Source organism: Mastigoproctus giganteus, chromosome 4, assembly GCF_048544385.1.
Source record: "Mastigoproctus giganteus isolate SK-2022 chromosome 4, ASM4854438v1, whole genome shotgun sequence".
In the NCBI taxonomy this organism is placed as follows: Eukaryota; Metazoa; Arthropoda; class Arachnida; order Uropygi; family Thelyphonidae; genus Mastigoproctus; species Mastigoproctus giganteus.
The window spans coordinates 192,724,179-192,743,462 of NC_143578.1; the positions used below are offsets into that span (position 1 = coordinate 192,724,179).

At 37.2% G+C, this 19,284-nt stretch overlaps 1 protein-coding gene across 1 annotated transcript in view; it reads right to left on the reverse strand.

Annotated features, from left to right (window-relative positions):
• LOC150087289 (beta-catenin-like protein 1) overlaps positions 1 to 19,284 on the reverse strand; it is a 233,417-nt gene that overhangs the window by 107,374 nt on the left and 106,759 nt on the right. Inside the window, exon 8 of the mRNA XM_090371950.1 lies at positions 8,462 to 8,553. Coding sequence (XP_090228076.1) covers positions 8,462 to 8,553 — 92 coding nt within the window. The remainder of the gene's footprint in view (positions 1 to 8,461; positions 8,554 to 19,284) is intronic.

Consider the following 19,284-nt stretch of genomic DNA (forward strand, 5'->3'; position numbering starts at 1 on the left):
CAGTAATTTCAATATTGTTGAATTAAATAAAATAAAACTTTTATTTGATTTGAAATAAATGTGCAATTAATCATTACTGTTTTGAATTATATTTTTTGTATTATCTTCCTGATTGGGTCATGCAGTCTGCCACTCCGAAAAATATTTTTATAAGTTAGGACTGGGGGGTGTTGGGGATGAATTTATGGAACCAAGGAGGCAGTGACTCAAAGTTTGCGAACCACTTCTTTAAATTATTAATACCCACATGGATCACTGTACACCTTTAGTTATCTGAAAAACTGGAACCTGACTAATCACATCATCCACTTCTGCTCACAGCAGACACACACTAGTTCTATTCCATCCATCTTTATTGCAGAATATAAAAGGGTGGGTCAATAAGTAACACACTATAAGCTGTAACATCTTGATTATCTGTGATATTGTAACCCTACTTCACATACATAAAATACAATCTTTCAAATTTGTAATATTACTCAATGTAAGAACCACCACACACTTTCTGCATTTTCTGCAATGTTCTTTCCATGCAGTGAATGCACTTCAGTAAAAATCAGGAGGCTGAAGGTTACACCATTAGTTCCACCTCACTCAAACACCTTACCACACAAGTATGCCTTCAGTCCACCAAACAAAAAACTAATGTGGAGAGGTCGAGGCTATGGGGGAGGGGGTGAGGCATTTTTCTCCACCCCAGCTGGATGATCTCTGACAGTGTAATCTGTGCTGTGTGTGGCCTTGTGTTATCTTGATGAAACTTAATGTTCTACAAATTCAGTTCAGGTCTTGGTTTTCAGAGCTCAATTAACCTTTTCTAGGGACAAGCAGTATCTTTCTTTCTTGATTGTTCCACTTTCCATGAAATCAATAAAAATGATGCCATTTTGATCCCAGAAGAAGATGGCCATAAGTTTTGTGGATGACTTGGAAAGTTTGGCTTTTTGTTTACAGGTGATGTCAGGTGTGCCCATTTCATGGATTTTCGTTTGGTTTGTGGGTCGTAATGGAAGAGCCATGTTTCATCATGTGGCAACCCTTTAAAGCACTCAGGACCACCAGCACCAAACCTCACCAGAAGATCTTCACAGAGTTCCACCTACACAAAAATGAAAAGCATGAGAGATAAAACTCTAACTTAACATTGAGACAAACATTCACTCAGGTATGACAAGCTGGGCTTGCAACATCAGAGTTCCATCAGTCTAAAACACTGATGGAACTGATATTCAGGTGACACTTGGGTCAAGTGGAGTGAATTTCAGTGAACTCTTGTCGTCCTGCAACAACCAAATCTTTTGCTTGCAATTTCACAATGGTGGAACTCTTAATAACCCTGCATATAACACCTGTGTGTAAGTGCTGAAATATATAGTACCTAGTGTACTGGAGATGACCACTGCAGGTGCAAACCAACATAAGCAGAGGTGAGATGTGGTGTCCATAACAGAGAGGAATGCTTACCAGGCAATACTAGGTGGTAGAGATGGCTCTCATCACCCAGTGCAATACCACCACTTAGCTCATTGAAGGCTCGAAGGGGCAAAGCCTCCAAACAGCAAATGTGTGATGAAGCCATGTTTAGTCTCCAAAGCAAAAGCTCCGGCTACCTACCATCTCTTCCTTCATGCAGTATGATTGATGTCTTTTAAGGTTATGATGGGCATCATGGCGAAATTCAATATTCGTTACATTGAGGATGCAGCCCTAATATTGTGTTCGCAGGCTGGCCATTAGATACTTTCTAGGTAACTCTCTAGGAGGCATCTGGATGAGCTAGTGTATAATCTCACTGCCTCTACTCTGTCAGATAGTGATGGAGAGAATCTGAGTAGTGTGTGGGGCACTGTCAAGGTGATGTTATATCGAGGAGTTAGGTATATTCTTGCCATGGGTACACCATATCCAAAAATATCATTACTTCATGTCCCCTCTGGCCTTTTTCTTATTATTGAATTTATCATGAATAGTCAAACCAATAAAACAAACTTGTGTGTCAAAAGAAAACCCCCTGAACACTTCCTCTTTCATTTCACAAATATGTAGCCTCTATTCCAATCTCAATGACGTCCATTTACACTTACAGTCTGCCAAGCCCCACTTTTTCTGACAGAATCCCAATTATCAGTTGATTCAACCACTGCTCATCTCAATTATCCTAATTATTTCCTGTACGATTCCTTTCGCTTCAGAGGTGGCACTTGTACATATATTTGATCTGATATTACCTTTCAAAGACTTAATAATTTCAAATCTCTCTACTACATTCTATCAAATTCATCTGTTTCCTCTATTATTCTCCCAACTCCAATAATAACTTGGAACCCTTTGACTTCCTTTCTTTGAAACATGACTTTCTCCAGTCCAACTTTCCTAACTGTATGAGAGAATTTTCCTTGGCAATTTTAATATTCACAACTCCAGCTGTATTTCATTTCCTAGTGACATGGACCCAGCTGGTCGAGTTGCTGAGGTTTTTACAATTATTAATGACCTAGCAAGCACAGATTGTTCATTCATTTACCTACCAGATGATCCTAACCACATGAGGCACCTCCGTAGCCAGGTGGGCAGGAGCAGCAGTGCGTAGCACATGCTTCTTGATTAGACCGGGGTTCGAGCCCGTGACCACCAAATACGGAGGATGCAGAAAGGTCAGGGAATGACCACTGCATACCCTCAGAGCAATATGGCCTTGGTTGCTAATGCTCCTAAAAAACCAAATAACAACAACAACCTAACCACTCAATCTTTTTCTCACAAACAACTCTTCCGAGTACATGGACAAGGTGAGCTCTAGGCAACTCCAATCACAAGTTGGTGATGGTCTATTCTCCAATGGAGCCTTTTTCTCATGCCTATTCTGAACCTTGTGTTGTTTGGCATTAGAAGAATGAAAAACAGGATGATCTGCAAGATTTCTATTCTTTTCCATTGTTGGGTTACTGTTTTAAATCTTCTAATGGCAATGTTTAATCACATTGTTTCAGTGAAATTAATCTTGTAGTAACAAAATCCTTTATTCTAAACTCCACCTTAAAATCTCATCCTTCATCTAAACCTTGGTTTTCCGTAAATGCGCTAAGGCTGCTCGATATAATAATGTTGCATATCACAATTGGCCTGCATCCAAATCTTTGGGTTCATTTTCTGCCTACACCAAACCTCACAACAATTGTAAAGCAGTTATTAATCAGTCCAAACTAGATTTTGAATAGGTAGAAAACACGATTCTTGTCCAAATGGTAGTCGACCATCCAAGTCTCTTGCCTAAGCTACTGGCCACAACTTTTGCCCATCTCTACTCACACCTCTGTTAAAACCTGATGGTTCTATTACCACCTCAGCTAAAGATAAAGCCAACCAGCTAGCATCCCACTTTTCTTCTAATTCTTGTATTGATGATCTTGGTAAACCACATCCTACCATGCCCAGTACATTCCAAATACCTCCTGTTGTTTTCTGTCAAAAAGGATGTCAGAAGAACTTTGAACAGCCTTGATGCCAAGAAAGTGCCAGATGCTGGTGGTATATCTCCACTTGTTTTTAAAACCCATGCTCCTCAGCTTAATCCTGTTTTGTGCTGCCTTTTTACACTTTCTTCTTCCACTGATGTTTTTTTCCTTCTGCTTGAAAATTTGCTCATATTCAGCCATTTCCTGAAAAGGGTGACAAATCGCTCCCAACCAATTACCATCTTACTGCAATTACTTTCACACATTTTAAAGTAAGGGAAAAATTCATTACCCACCAACTCTTAAACTATCTAGAAACCTTCCATCTGATCAATCATCTCCAATATGGATTCCATCAGAGTTAATCAACTGGTGATATATTGGCTTACATTACCCATCTATGGACAAATTCAAAGGAAAAGTTTGGTGAAACTCAAAGCAGTGGCTCTTGACATTTCAAAGGCTTTTGATTGTGACGGGCACAAAGGTCTTCTAAATTAGCTTCCATCTTATGGTTTACCAACTGGTTTTGTAACTGGATATCCAGTTCTCTCTCTGACTGCTCACTGTGTGTAATGGTAGATGGCTCTCTATCTTCTAACTTCACCATTAATGCTGGTGTTCCACAAGATTCAGTTCTTTGTCCCACTCTTTTCCTCTCATATATTAATGACCTTCTTCCATTGACTGGAAATCCTATCTATAGTTTTTCTAATGATAGTACGCTGCATTACACCTTCCGTTTTGAAAAACCTTGACCTGCACAGACAGCTTCCACTTCTCGAATATTCACTACCATTTCTTTAAATGCTGATCTCCAGGTGATTCTTCAGTGGGTTAAAGATAACATTAATTTTAATCCTCCTAAAACTCAGTCCTGTCTTATATCTTGCAAAAAAACGATTCTTCTGCTCCTATGGTTATATTCAATGACACTCAGATCATATATCTCTATTAGGGATTACCCTGACTTCTAATTTCCCTTGGAATAAGAACATCACCAGTATTGGTTCCTCTGCATCTAAAAAACTGTTTTCTCTTTTGCACTCAGTGTTTTTTAATTCTCTGAACAGCTGTTCACTCTGTACAAATCTCCTATGGGATACCATTCCTACATCTAGAGCACTGCCACCATAACCTCTCTTCTAGACTCCATTCAAAAGGGAGCAGTTAGGTTAATTAATGAATCATTTCATACAGTCTCTCCACTCTGTCTTAGATGTTCTATTTCTGCCATGCCTTTTGTATAGACACCTCTATGGCACTAAATTGGTTTCTATAATTTCCTCTCTCTCCTTTTTCCACACCAGTGTGAACATATGCTGCAACTAATCATCATCGACTTACTGTCCAAACTAACTGAAAGAACCAAATTTTTTCTTCCTATTTATACTTTCAACTTCCATATTCTGGAACCCCCCCCCCACACATATTTCCTGAATATTACAATCTACAGAAATTCAAGTCTAATGTCAAAAAGTATCTTCTTTCATCTTCTCAACTGTCAACCCATGCATGGTAAGAAGTACGATAGGTTCTAATATTTGTGTTTGCTGTTTTCACTTAAAAAAAAAAAAAAAAAAAAAACTTTGTATTCCACTTAAGAGTATTTGTGTAATTTGTACTTCATGCAAAATCTTCAAAAAATTATACAGCATTATTTCTGACTGATCCATACATTCTCATGATCTAACAGGCGTGAAATGTTAATGGAACACTAATGAGTATGAAATTTCCACTTAGCCTGATTTGAAGTCAAAGTCAATTACTCCTCTAAAGCAGAACATTTTCACACAAACAAAATTCTCCACTTAATGTCAACTTAAGGGGTAAGCAAAATCACCCATAGAATAAGCCTTTCCTTTGTTTCTAAAGATAGTACAGGTAAGGGCAAGTTGCTGCTATGTGTAAAGGAATGGTTGAGTGGGAGAAGACTGAAAGTGGTGTGGACACTGCTCTTCATGGACTAATGTTATTAATGGAGTCTCCCAGGATTCAGAGTTGGGCCCATTGTTGTTTTCTATATTTATCAATGATGCTGATGATGTCAAATCAGGCTTAATATCCAAGTTTGCAGATGATACAAAGGTTGGCAGGGTGGTTAACGGCAGCAATGATAGTACGCTACTGCAACAAGATCTAAAAAAGTTAGGCAGATAGGCAAAGAAATGGCAATTTGAAGTTTAACAGTGATAAATGCAAAATACTGCATATGAGTAGCAGTAACCCCAGAGTAATGTACCAACTATGTGGTACTACTGGTAGTTCCTGACTTTGAGTTAATTCGATCCTAGCAAGCACTCGTAAAGTGGGAATTAATACCCATAGACATAACGTAAAAAATAGGGGTTACGTTCTCTACAATTAAATTAGTTAGCTGATTAGTTTATGTTTAAACAATGATTGATTTATCCAAAGAAAGGAAAACGTAGACTGTAAAATGAAACAAATTATAATAATAAAGAAATTACTTATGACTTACAAATGTTAAAGAATGTTTATTCTTCTTCATCATCGACTAAATGCACACTCGTTGATCATTCATTATTGACTCCCACTCGTTGTTTGTTGCACAAAGAGTCGTCTTCTTCAGAAATGCTTCAAGGGGTGTTTGTTTCCAAGATAATCTTCTCTTTTCTTTATAAATTTCAATAGCATGCATAAGCATTTTTTAACGGAACACTAATTGCAAATAACACAATTCGCATAGAGTAACAAGGAATGAAGAGAAGATTCTGAAAATTTATTTAATGTTTTTTATATGATTGAAAATTTCAGTGAAGGGAACACACTTTACCATAACACAATTCCAGCTATCGGTATTTTCGAAAATGCAACATCGAGTTTACTACCCGTTTATAATTGCTTGTGGTAACAAAAAAACCCAATAAACCGGAAAGTGCAAATTGTTTTTATTGTTTTATGATCGTGATCTCCAGAAATGTGCTTTAGAAAAATATTACAAAGCCGTTCAAAATTTATTCTTATAACAGAATCATATGATAACGATGAGAGGGTAGTGCATTTTAATGATTTGAATTGGTAACTAATACAATTTACACCATAAAAACAACCTTTCAGTTATATAGTGAAAATTTCAACTTACGAGATCGTGGAACGAATTACCAAAAAACAATGTGTTATTGGGTTCACATTACAATGATGGTGTCTCTGGAATGGAACGGATTAATATCGAAAAGCAGGGTGCACTGTACTGTATAGCTATGCACGTGGTTTGGAATGCGGTATTTATGAATGTTTAAAATTCGTTTTTTTGCAAATAATGTTCATATTTTCAATTTTGTTGATACTTGATAAAAAAAAAAAAAAAAAAAAACTCGTAAAGCGGAAACTGCCTGTGTACTCAGGGTAGTGGAAAATGAAAAAGACCTGGAGGTAATTGTTCAGTCAGATATGAAATTCTTTCAGCAATGCAGACAGGCTGCCAAGACAACTCATGGGATTTTGTCAATGATATACAGGAATTTTGGCAGCAGGGATAAGATGATTATCCCATTGTATAAGGCAATGGTCAGGACACATCATGAGTACTGCATACATGTCCGGAGGCCTCATTTTAGAAAGGATGTAGAGAAGGGCAATGAGATTGGAGAGGGGAACAAAGGAGTGCTCTTACAGAGAAAGGCTTCAGTTCTGAAAATTGCAGTGTCTTTAGACAAGGCACCTGCAAGGTGATCTGAATGAAGTGTTTTATGGGCACAAATTCAAACTGTAAAAGTATGTTGCAGAATAAATGTGTGGAGGTCTGCCTTTAGCCAGTGGGTGGTTGACTGTTGGAACAAACTTCCATCCATTGCTGTGGAAGTTGATAGCTTAAATAAATTCATAAAAGAACTAGACAAAGTATTGGAGGGAATGGATATGCAAAATTTTTTTTTTTTTTTTTTTTTTTTAGTTGATTCTGTATTCAGAATCAACCAAAAAGCTTGCTTTCTTGCATCATTTGCCACTACTAATACTAACTTAAGATGAATAGTACTGGTTGGGATGATCCCACCAAGTAGACATGTACACTAAACATTACAATGTCTTGGTCATTATCAAGTTTGTATGGTTTGCGGCTGTATCTCATTCTGTCTCAAAATTATTGCACATACTTAGTCATCGTTGTGGACACTAAATGATGGCCAGGATACACAAAGCATGTGCAACTGGTGGGAAAACTTCGACTTAATGAAAGTAATCCATAACATCAATGGGGCATGGAATGAAGTCTGTCTTGTATGAACAACAGTGTCTGGCAACTACTAGCAACTGTATTCAGAAGTCACAGAGAATGCTCCTGATATTTAAGAACAAGCTACCTGATGCAAATGAAGACACTGGTCAAATGGTGACTGTAGCAGGAATCACCCCTCATGGGCAGCATGATGGTTATAATTGATATACTCTAACACTGTGTGAAAAAGTGTTCAAATCACACCTTTTATAGGTGTGATTTGAACCAGATAAACAGAAAAACTGGCCACAGGACATGCAATTTACATACAAATTATACTTGGAATGTATGAGTTACTGTGCAGTTAACCAGTGCAGTTACTGTGCAGTTAACCAGTGCAGTTACTGTGCAGTTAACCAGTAACTTAAAATGCTTGTTTGTTTGTTGTAACACAGAATGAAGAAGTAATTTCACTAAAAGGACTTGCCATGAGTGGTTATGAAACAAGATTGTAAATGCTCATTTGAGTGCCAAAAACATATTTTGTGCAAAAAAAAGGAGCCCACCCTGCAAATATAATTTGACAAAATATGTATACAATGTACAGTAAAGCTTTTTGTCATGTTTTTGTCATAAAAATAAAAGCAATGGTAATATAGTTTTACTTTAAATTTTTTTACAGAAATAGCATTTTTAAGAAAAAAAAAATACCTGTGGCAATGCACATCCCACATTAAGCAATGGTTACCTATACTCAAAATGTGGTATGCAAAGTTTTAAAGAGAGATTTTTAGTGTCATGTAAATAAATTTATTCTAAACATTACCTTTATTCTCTTTAATAGCCACTGCATGAGACCTTGCTGTGCAGCATCTATACATACTTCAGGTTTGAATTCAGCCAAGTTTTCAACAATTGCTTTTAAGAAAAATATAAAAATTAGGATGGAAATTTAAAAACCATAATCACAAATTACTGGGTTTTTTAAAAGAACAGAAATAACAATTTGAAAATCCCATATTTAAAATTGAAGGTTAGTAACTGCCTGTGTATGTATGCATATACACATTGTAAAAACATTAATATACATATTTTATATTTTACTCACCCAAATCCACATTTGTATACTAATTATAGAAGTGTAATGAAAAAAGTATGATAAATTTTAAGTAATGGGTAATCAGCAAATACCAACGTAGTTGAACCAATGCATCATAGTTCTTTGAACTATGATGCATTTTAGTAAACAGCTAGCTAGGGCTTGCCATTTGAGTCTAAAACACTGATGGGACTGCTATCCAGATAACAGTTGTGAGTCAAATGTATTGAACTTCGGTGCACATGGTCATTCTGCAACAACCAAATCCTCTACTAGCGCTTTCACAATGGTGGGACGGACTGTTCAAGTTCTGAAACACTGCATCTAGTATACTGGAAGTGACCATCCAGGTGTGAACCAACATAAGCAGAGATCAAAGTGTGGTTTGCACACCACAAAGAAATACCACCATTCTGTGTCAGCATTAGGTTGTAGACGACTCTTGTCACCCATTGCAAAACCACTACTTTGCTTACTAGAGGTGTGAAATAATGAAACCCATGATTAGTCTCCAGAGCAAAGCTCCAGCAACACCCACACTGTCCATCTTGCAGTATGAATGACGTCTTTTGAGGTTATGATTGGCATTATGCTAAGATCCACTTCCTTACATTTTGAGGATCCAGTTCTCAAATGGTGTTTGCAGGATAGACAATCTGACAGAACAAACCTATTGGTAACTTTCTAGGAGGCAACCGAATCGGCTAGTGCAGTATTCTCAAACTACTGAGATCTACGGACCCTTTCAAAAATCAAAAAGTTTACGGTCTCCTTCAAAAATCAAAAAAAAGTTTGCGGACCCATATATATATATATATGCATGCATGTTTCTCTGTGTGCGTATATGTGTATGAACACTGGGATTTCTGAAAAGAAAATTCAAAGTTTTATGTTTAAACCAACCCAACTTTATTCTTATTTTTACATAAATATATAATAATAAATTTATTTATCATCAATTTTCTATACATAGAACAAATAATTTGACCAGTTCCAGGGGGTCCATTTTTCGAGGTCCCCTTGGAACTGCTCTGCAGACCCCAGTTTGGGAAACGCTGAGCTAGTGCATATTCTCGCTGCCTCTACTCTGCCAAATAATGACCAGAGGAAATCCAAATAGTGTGTATATGAGGGCATTGTTGAGGACATGTTATGTCAAAGAGCTGGGTATATTCTTGATGGTATATTTTGGGTATATGCCATACCCAAAATTCAAACAACATGTCCTTCCCACTACTTTTATTTTATCTACTCAATGCATCATGAATAGGACAAACCTATCTGTGAAAAGTTCAAAAACTCCAAAACACATCCTTGTTCATTTCACAAATATACATGGCCTCAGTTCCAATCTCAATGATGTCCCTTTTCACTAAGTCTGCCAATCCCACATACATTTTCTGACAGAATCCTAATTATTGATTGCTCAATCACTTCTCATCTCAGTCGTTCTAATTACTCACTGCATGATTCCTTTAGCTTCAAAGGTGGCACTTGTACATGTCTGCAGGGGTGGTACATGTCTTGCATCTGGTGAGTATGGGCTTGGCACACCTAGGTTCCTAATCTGGATATCATCATTCTTCCCTTTCTTGGTGATTTCTTTCTACTTCTCTCTCTCTCTCTCTCTCTCTCTCTCTCTCTCTCTCTCTCTCTCTCTCTCTTAGGGTAACTTGGAGATTTTTTTTTGGCTGGTGCAACATAAGCCTCAGGCTTCCTTGCACCATATAGCTAATAATAATAGAAATGTAGTACAGTAATCCCCCCCCTTATCCACGGGAGATACGTTCCGAGACCCCCAGTGGATGCCTGAACTGCAGGTAGTACCGAACCCTATATATACTATGTTTTTTTTCCTATACATACTTATGATAAAGTTTAATTTATAAATTAAGCACAGTAAGAGATTAAAAACAATAACTAATAATAAAATAGGACAATTATAACAAAATACTGTAATAAAAGTTATGTGAATGTGGTCTCTCTTTTGGAAAAACACTGTAATCGGAAGTTGTCTCTTTCTTTTTAACTCATCAGTGTTGCTGCACAGGTTGTAATCCTTCGGTGATCATACAGGTGACTTTAATGCTGCGTTCCATCTGAGGATTGTATTCCATAATTTAGCCCTTTAACATCTGAGCAATTCGAAACACGGGCAAATTTCAGTAATATCCACATTGCTGGTTCTGCTTCAGTTTCTTCTTCTTCTTCTGTAGATGACTCAATGAGGAATTGGAGTTCTTCCAATTCCTCATTTGTTAACACTTCTTGATGGCCTTCAATATCTTCTTCCACTTCATCAAGCATGTTGGCAAATCTTTCTCCGCCAATTTGTCTTGCTGCATGAATAATTTTCCTAACTTCTCCATTGATCCCCGGGAAGCCTTTAAAATCATTCATGGCTTCACTCCATAAGTTCTTCCAGCAGGCATTTGCAGTTTCTGGTTTTAATTCATCCATTGCAGCTTTGATGAATGTTATTGCATCAGCAATAGTGAATGATTTCCAGCATTGCATTATGTCCATATTAGGGTCCGCATCAATTGCTGATTGAATGCGATCAAATACCAGGTGGGTGTATGTGGCCTTGACAAACTGAACAATGCCCTAGTCAAGGGGCTGGGGCAATGGGGTTGTATTTGGAGATAAGAATACAACCTCGACATTTTCATAGCAAACAGATTCAGGATGACGAGGTGCATTGTCTATTATTAAATTCCAACCCTTCCTCTTCCAAATATATATTTTTTCACTTCTGGGATAAAGCATTGGTGGAACAATTCCATAAACAAGATGGCTGTCACCCACACTTTCTGATTGTGTTGCCAGAACATGGGCAGATAATTTTTGTTTTTGAGAGTGCATGGGTTCTTCACTCTGTACACTGCGCCTGGCTTTATCATATGCCCTGTAGCATTGCCGCATAGTACCAGAGTTAATCTATCCTTCCATGTTTTATGCCCTGGTGCCTCCTTTGCGCTTTTATGAATGTAGGTTCTACTGGGCATCTCTTTCCAGAAGAGCCCAATTTCATTGCAACTGAAGACATGCTTTGGATGGTATCCTTTCTCCTTAATCAACTTCTTCAACCCTGCTGGAAATGTGGCAGCAGCAGCTTCATCGGCAGATGCAACCTCTCTGGTAATTTTTATATTTTCCAGTCCAAACCTATTCCTGAATCTGTCTAACCATCCCTTACTTGCAGCAAATGGCTTGGTTTCACTCGTTTCAGGGGATCTCTTGCTGAAGTCTTCGTATAGGCTCAATGCTTTTTGAAGCAACACATTGCCACCAATCAGAACACATTTCCTGTTCATGTCTTACACCCACAAATTTAATGCCTTTTCCATTTTAACTAAGCACTTATCATGCACTGTGGCCGTAACTTTTGTAGTTTGAGGTGCAACAGCAAAACTAGCACAAATTTCTTTTTCCTTCTTTACAATTTCATGAATAGAAGATTCATTCTTACCGTAGATCTTAGCAACCTCAGCATACGAGTTTTTTTCTTTCCTTATTAAGTCGAGAACTTTCACCTTTTCACTTAAAGCACTTTACGGCTTCTCTTTGGTATATCCGAATTGCCAGCATCACTACTCTTGAGCTATGGGGCCATTATCGAGTAAAATAAGGGTTATTTGAACACAAGCACTGCAATACCACAACAGTTGATCTGATAACCGAGACGGCTACTAAGTGACTAACGAGCGAGTAGCGTATACAGCGTGGATACGCTGGACAAAGGGATGATTAACATCCTGGGTGGGATGGCACGAGATTTCATCACGCTACTGAGAACGGCATGCAATTTAAAACTTATGAATTGTTTATTTCTGGAATTTTCCATTTAATATTTTCAGACTGCAGCTGACCGGGTAACTGAAACCACGGATGGGTGGGGGGACTACTGTAATTTGGAATATCCTCTTTTTGATCCTCTCTGGTTTAAAATCTTTACTCCATTCGGCCAAATTCATTTGCTTCCACCATTGTATTCCCACCACCAATAATCACTAGACCCTTTGACTTCCTTTATTCAAAACTTGATTTTCTTCAATCCAATTTTACTAAAAATGAGGTAATTTTCCTTGGTGATTTTAATGTTCACAACTCCAACTGGCTTCAGTTTTCTGAAACTTTTACAATAACTAATAATCTTGCACAGATTGTTCATTTACGTACCAGAATTCAGACAATCCTAACCACATTGCCAACACTCATGTTTTTCTCACAAACAACTCTGAAAAGTACACGGTCAAGGTGATGGTCCTCTAGATACCTCAGATCACAACCTGGTGACCGTCTTTTCTCCAATGGTGCTTTTCTCTCGTGGTCATTTTCAGCATTGTGTTGTTTAGCATTACAAGAATGTGAAATGGGATGATCCGTGAGATTTCTATTCTTCACCTTGGTTGGATTTGTGTCTTAAATCTTCTGATATCAATGTCTGCTTTGATCATGCTTTGTTTTAAATCTACTAATGTCAATGTTTGCATCAGTTTGTGAAATTACTCTTGCAGGAATAAAATTCCTTATTTCACAATCCATCATAAAATCTCGTCCTTTATCTAAACCTTAGTTTTGTTTTTTTTTTCCAAAAAATGTACTAATACTGTTCAAAACAAGAATGTTGCATATCACAACTGGCTCTCACTTAAACCTAGAGGGTTCATTTTTTTGTTTACACTAATGCTTGCAACAACTGTAAAGCAGTTATTAATCAATACAAACAAGATTTTGAACAGTCTAAGAATAGAAACTTCTCTTGTCCAAACAACAGTTGGGCATCCTAGTCTCTTGACAAAGCTATTGGCCACAAATTTTTCCCATCCATACTTCCACTCTATTCAAACTTGATGGTTCTATTGCCTCTTCAACTAAAGATAAAGCTAACTTACTAGCATCCTACTTTTCTTTTTTCTTCGATGATCTTGGTAAACCACCTCTTACCATTTCCAGTACACTCCTTGATGACTCCTGTGGTCTTTGACATCCTTTTGACTTCCATCAAAAGGATGTCAGAAGAATTTTGAACCTTGATTCTAAAAATCTCCAATGTCTTGATGGCATTTCTTCACTTGTTCTCCAAACCTGTGCTCCCATTCACTTTTTTATACTTTCTTATTCCTCTGGTGGCTTTCCTTTTGCTTGGAAATTTGCTTGTATCCAACCAGTTCCCATCCCATCCAATCATGCCCCATTGTACTTACTTCTACTATTTCTAAAAGGTAACATAGAATCCATTACTTTCTTGGAAAGTAATGGATTTAACTCCATTGCTTTTTTAAGTTCATTAACCACCAACTCTTCAACTATTGTGAAACCTTCCATCTGATCAATGATTACCGGTATTCATTCCATCAGTATTGATTCATTGGTGATATATTGGTTTATGTTACCCATCTACAGAAAAATTCAATGGAAATGTTTGGTGAAACTCAAGCAGTTGATCTTAACTTTTCTACAGCTTTTGATAATGTTTGGCAAAAAAGTCTTCTATACAAGCTTCCAACTCATCAATTGCTGACTATTTTTTACAACTGAGTATTCAGTTTTCTCTTTCACCACTCACGCATGGGTGATGGTGGTTGTTTGGTTTTCTAGGAGTATTAGCAACTAAGGCCATATTGCTCCGGGGATATGCAGTGGTCATTCCCTGACCCTTCCGCATCCTCCGTAATTTGATGGTCATGGGCTCGAACCCCGGTCTAATCAAGAAGCATGTGCTATGCACTGCTGCTCCTGCTCACCTGGCTACGAAGGCGCCGTGGGTGATGGTAGATGGCTCTGTCTTTTAACTTTTCCACTAATGCTGGTGTTCCCCAAGGTTCAGTTCTTTCTCCCACTCTTTTCCTCTTGTATATTAATAACCTTCTACCACTGACTTGAAATGCTATCCATAGTTTTGCTAATGATAATACACTGCATTCCACTTTCCAGTTTGAGAAATCTTGCCCTGCACAAACAGCTCCAATTTCTCGAATATCCGCCACCAATTTCTTAAGTGCTGATCTCCATGTAATTCTGTCTAAGATCAGCATAATTTAATTAATTTTGATTCCTTCTAAAACTCAGTCCTACCTTATTTCTTGCAAAAAGGAGTCTCCTGCTTCTACACTTATCTTCAATGACACTCAGATCTCTAGACAAGATCACAAATCTCTATTAGAGATTACCCTGACTTCTAATCTCTCTTGGAATAAGCCTTCAGAACAAATTCTATGTACAAATCTGAAATCTGCCCTACCAGGGAATACTGTTCCCAAATCTGGGGCAGTGCCCCATAAGCTCTCGGGCTTCAAGGTTCCAATCAGAAGGCAATCAGGTTAATTAGTGATCCATCTCTTACTCTCTCCACTCTCTGTCTCACAGATGTTCTGTCTCTACTGCAAGCCTTTTTTATAAATACTTCCATGAAAACCCGGCACTTATGAATTGACATTCATTCTCTCTCTCTCTCTCTCTCTCTCTCTCGTGTTCAGACTGGTCTTTCAAACCAGTCTGAACACATGCTGCAACCAGTCAGCATCCGCTTACTACCCAACTTCAAACTCTCAGAATAGACTTCTTCCTCACTTATCCCTTCAACTTCTGTTTTCTGGAAAAAAACTTTCTTCAAACTTATTTCCTATAAATTACAATCTACAAAAATTCAAGTCTAACATATATAATTAGCTTCTGTCTTCTCAACCTTCAGCCCACATACAGTACTAAATACTATAGGTTCCTAAAAAAGAAAATATCTTTTGTATCTGGGGTTTTCATTAAAAAAAAAAAAAAAAAAAAACCTGGATAAAGAATATGAATATAGTAAGTATAAAATGTACTGGAAAGACAAACATTAAAAAAGAGTAAGGGAAATGTTAAAATAACGAGAGATGTGCAGTAAAACTAAATTTTACAAACTCTATGAAGGTAAGTCCTGTTTGCTAATGCTGATTGTCCAACACTCTTAAAGAAATGCACATGGTCACCAAAGTTACTAATATATTATTAAAAACTGCTGTACTATAAAATAAAAAGCATTAAAAACACTATATAGTACTATATTTTACTGCACCTATAAGTTATATGGAGCAGAAAGGGTTGAAATTTGCCATGTTCAACAGCGAAAACTTTGACTAACGGTTATTCAGGGTCTGAAGTTTAAAATGCCCAACTGGCTGATATGAATCTTGTAAAAGGTCACAGGCTTGAAAAAGTTCACAAGCTTTAACTTTGTGGTTTTCTGATGATGCCTACAAATAACTATTACTCCAGGAGTCCATGTGGGTAATGATGACGACGATAAGGCTGCATTTCAGGGTCTGAAGCAAACTAATTAACTTTAAGATCACATCCAAATGATTTTTTTCTGGCACTATTTAGAAAACTTCCCAGCACATTCATACAGGCAAAATTTCTTATCTTGTGCAAAAGTTTCACTCATACACTATATCACATCCCATGAATTTCAGTTTGTTTACAGTTTCTTTATATTAGCAAGAACTGTAAACAAGTAAAATGTTGTTTTAAACAGTGTAGTAGTAGTAGTAGTGGCATGTGACGCAAGAAAGCAAGTGTATGAGCTTATGCAGCATCAGCCAAAAAAAAAAAAAATCACACCATTCCCTCCAAATGCCTGTCCAGTTCCTCCTTAAAATTTATTTAACCTATCAACTTCCACAACAACAGATGGAAGTTTGTTCCAGCAATTAACCATCTGCTGGCTAAAGATCCCATCAGAATTCAGCGTGCTCAACCCATTCAAGGCCTTATACACCTCAATCAGATCACCGCACAGGTGCCTAGTCTCCAGCCACTGCAATTTGCAGAACTTAAGCCTCTCTTGGTAAGAGGATCCCTTCACCAGTCTTGTTGCCCTTCTCAATACACGCTCAATCAAATCTACATCCTTCCTAAAATGAGGCCTCCAGACCTGTACGCAGTACTCAAGGCGTGGCCTGACCACTGCCTTATACAGAGGGGCAATCACCTCCTTTTCCCTACTAGCAAAATTCCTGTATATCATTGACAAAACCCCCGTGACCTACCCTGGCAGCCTGTCTGCGTTGCTCAGAAAACTTCATATCTGACTGCACAATTACTCCCAGGTCTTTTTCATTTTCTACCACCTTAAGTGTAGTACCACGCAGTTGGTACATTTCTCTGGGGTTACTTCTACCCATATGCAGTACTTTGCATTTGTCAAGGTTAAACTTCAGTTGCCACTTCTTAGCCCATCTGCCCAAATTATCTAGATCCTGTTGCAGTAGCACACTGCCATTACTGTCATTAACAACCCTGCCAACCTTTGTATTATCTGCAAACTTCGACACTAAGCCTGATATACCTTCATCAATATCATTGATAAATATACAAAACAACAGAGAACCCAACACCGAACCCTGTGGGACTCCACTAATAACATTAGTCCATGAAGAGCAGCACCCATTAATTACCACCCTCTGTCTTCTCCCACTCAACCATCCTTTTATCCATTGTAGCAACTTACCCTTAATACCATTCTGCTCCAATTTGTACAATAGTCTTCCAGTGTTAGTTTCGAGTTATTTTTATGATAAGAGAATAACAATGTTTCATAGATTATTTCATTTTTTCTGAATGAGTATTTGATACTGTTTTGATAAATGAAAGCATGGTCACCCTTTCATTAGCTATGAGTTAAACTGACTTTGCTATTAAAATATCTTAACAGATGGTAAGTAAGATTAGATTGAGGCAGTCATGTCACAGGGTCCTGTACAGACAAAAAGCCTGACTCACAAGACACTGGCAGTTGTTTCTGAAGTCTTTCAAATTGAAATCCATTAAAGCAAGTGTTTTGTGTATATTATTACAAGAAGAGTGTATTCAAGATGAAATCTATTAACATTCTGAGTCAATTTGGTGTGATTATGTGTTGAGAAAACAAGAATGAAATTTGGGGACAGCTAAAGATTAAATCAGTGTGATGAGTACTTTGACAGTTTATGAAGACATAAGTGAGTTGGAATATATGAACATAAAAGAAAATCATCATACAACAATCACTTAGAGAAATACAGATCATTTCTTTCTAATGAATATCATTCAAAATTATTTAAAAAAGATTCACTACTTATAAGTTTTACTGCACTTTTCTAAGTTACAGAAGTAGAAATTTATTTTATTTTATTTAAATATAAATTTTAAAATCAGCAATAAACTGACCAAAGAAGTACTACAGAATATACAGTATATAAGGAGTATTTTGCAAAGTTTCTGATCTACAATAGAGAGAATGGAGCAATCTGGAAATGAATCAACTTTTATTCAACACAGTTCTACACACCTGACGTTCCTTCATCTTTTCAAGACCTTTTATACAAATGTAGAACTAATGGAAAAGATACACTGAAGAGCAACAAATTTAGTATTGGTATAAACACATTGAGAGAAAGACTTCAGTATCCCCCCCCAAACAAGGCCTCAAAACCAGACACCTACATAGGAACTTGATTGGAATATTTAAAAGTTTCGAAAGGCTTGCATAAATTAAATAATGGAGGATATCTTTTTCTTTTGCAGGTGGCACAAACTAAGCAAAGGTATGGAAAATTATGCTTATCTCAGATGTTTACAGAACTCAAGCAAAGGCAGAGCAAATTTGTTCTTTAGTTGATGACTATATTGCAACCCAACAATTTTCATATACATTTTTCTGGATGCTTTCACAAACAATGGAGAGCTCAATTTCTTCTTCTTTTAAGTTCAGAAAAATCAATAAATTCAGCATGAAGTTTGAAGATAATTTCAGGAAAGATTTTAAAAGTTGTCTGAGTACTCAGAGAACATACACATTTCTCTCGAACATAGAAAGCAGTAAGTTGATTTTCTCCATCTGCTGTTCCTAAAAGCAAGCAACCGTGGCCTTGAAGAAGCTTGTTCAAGTCATATAAACGACCTGTCATGATATACAAAATGACAAATGAATCAGCACACTGGAGCCAACAGCCCAAAATTAATTAAAATATTTTCCTTCCCTTCAGACATAATTATATTCGAGAGCCAAAAAAAAAAAAAAAAAAAAAAGCCCATGTGTACCCTCTGTATGCACGAAAGACATTTTATGTGAAAACATCTTTGACAAAAATGTGAAATGGAAATGATAAATTAAGTCACTTCCTAAATGACATCAATGCTGTCATTAACACTGATTTGGTAGAGTAAGTAGGGGGCATGACCCCGTCATTTACTGGTGGAAGGTCAAAGATATCGTTACCAATTCTGGCTAGTTTGAACTTGTTCCTCATCATCCTTTTCTCGTACTTATCAAACCAATTCTCTTTCCAAATATAAGTAGAATCATCACCTGTGTTTTCTCATTCGATATTCTATTATGCTGTTGCTCGATAGGTCACACGGTAGGTATATAAGTTACAACAACTGAACTCTTGGATATCGGTTGACAAAGCAAAATACCAAGCAGCTTCTTGACTAGTAATTTTGACAGAGTTGAGCAAGCCAATGCTTAATTTTCTTGTAATTTCAATGATGCCAAACTCAGGATACTTGTTCATAATTTCAAT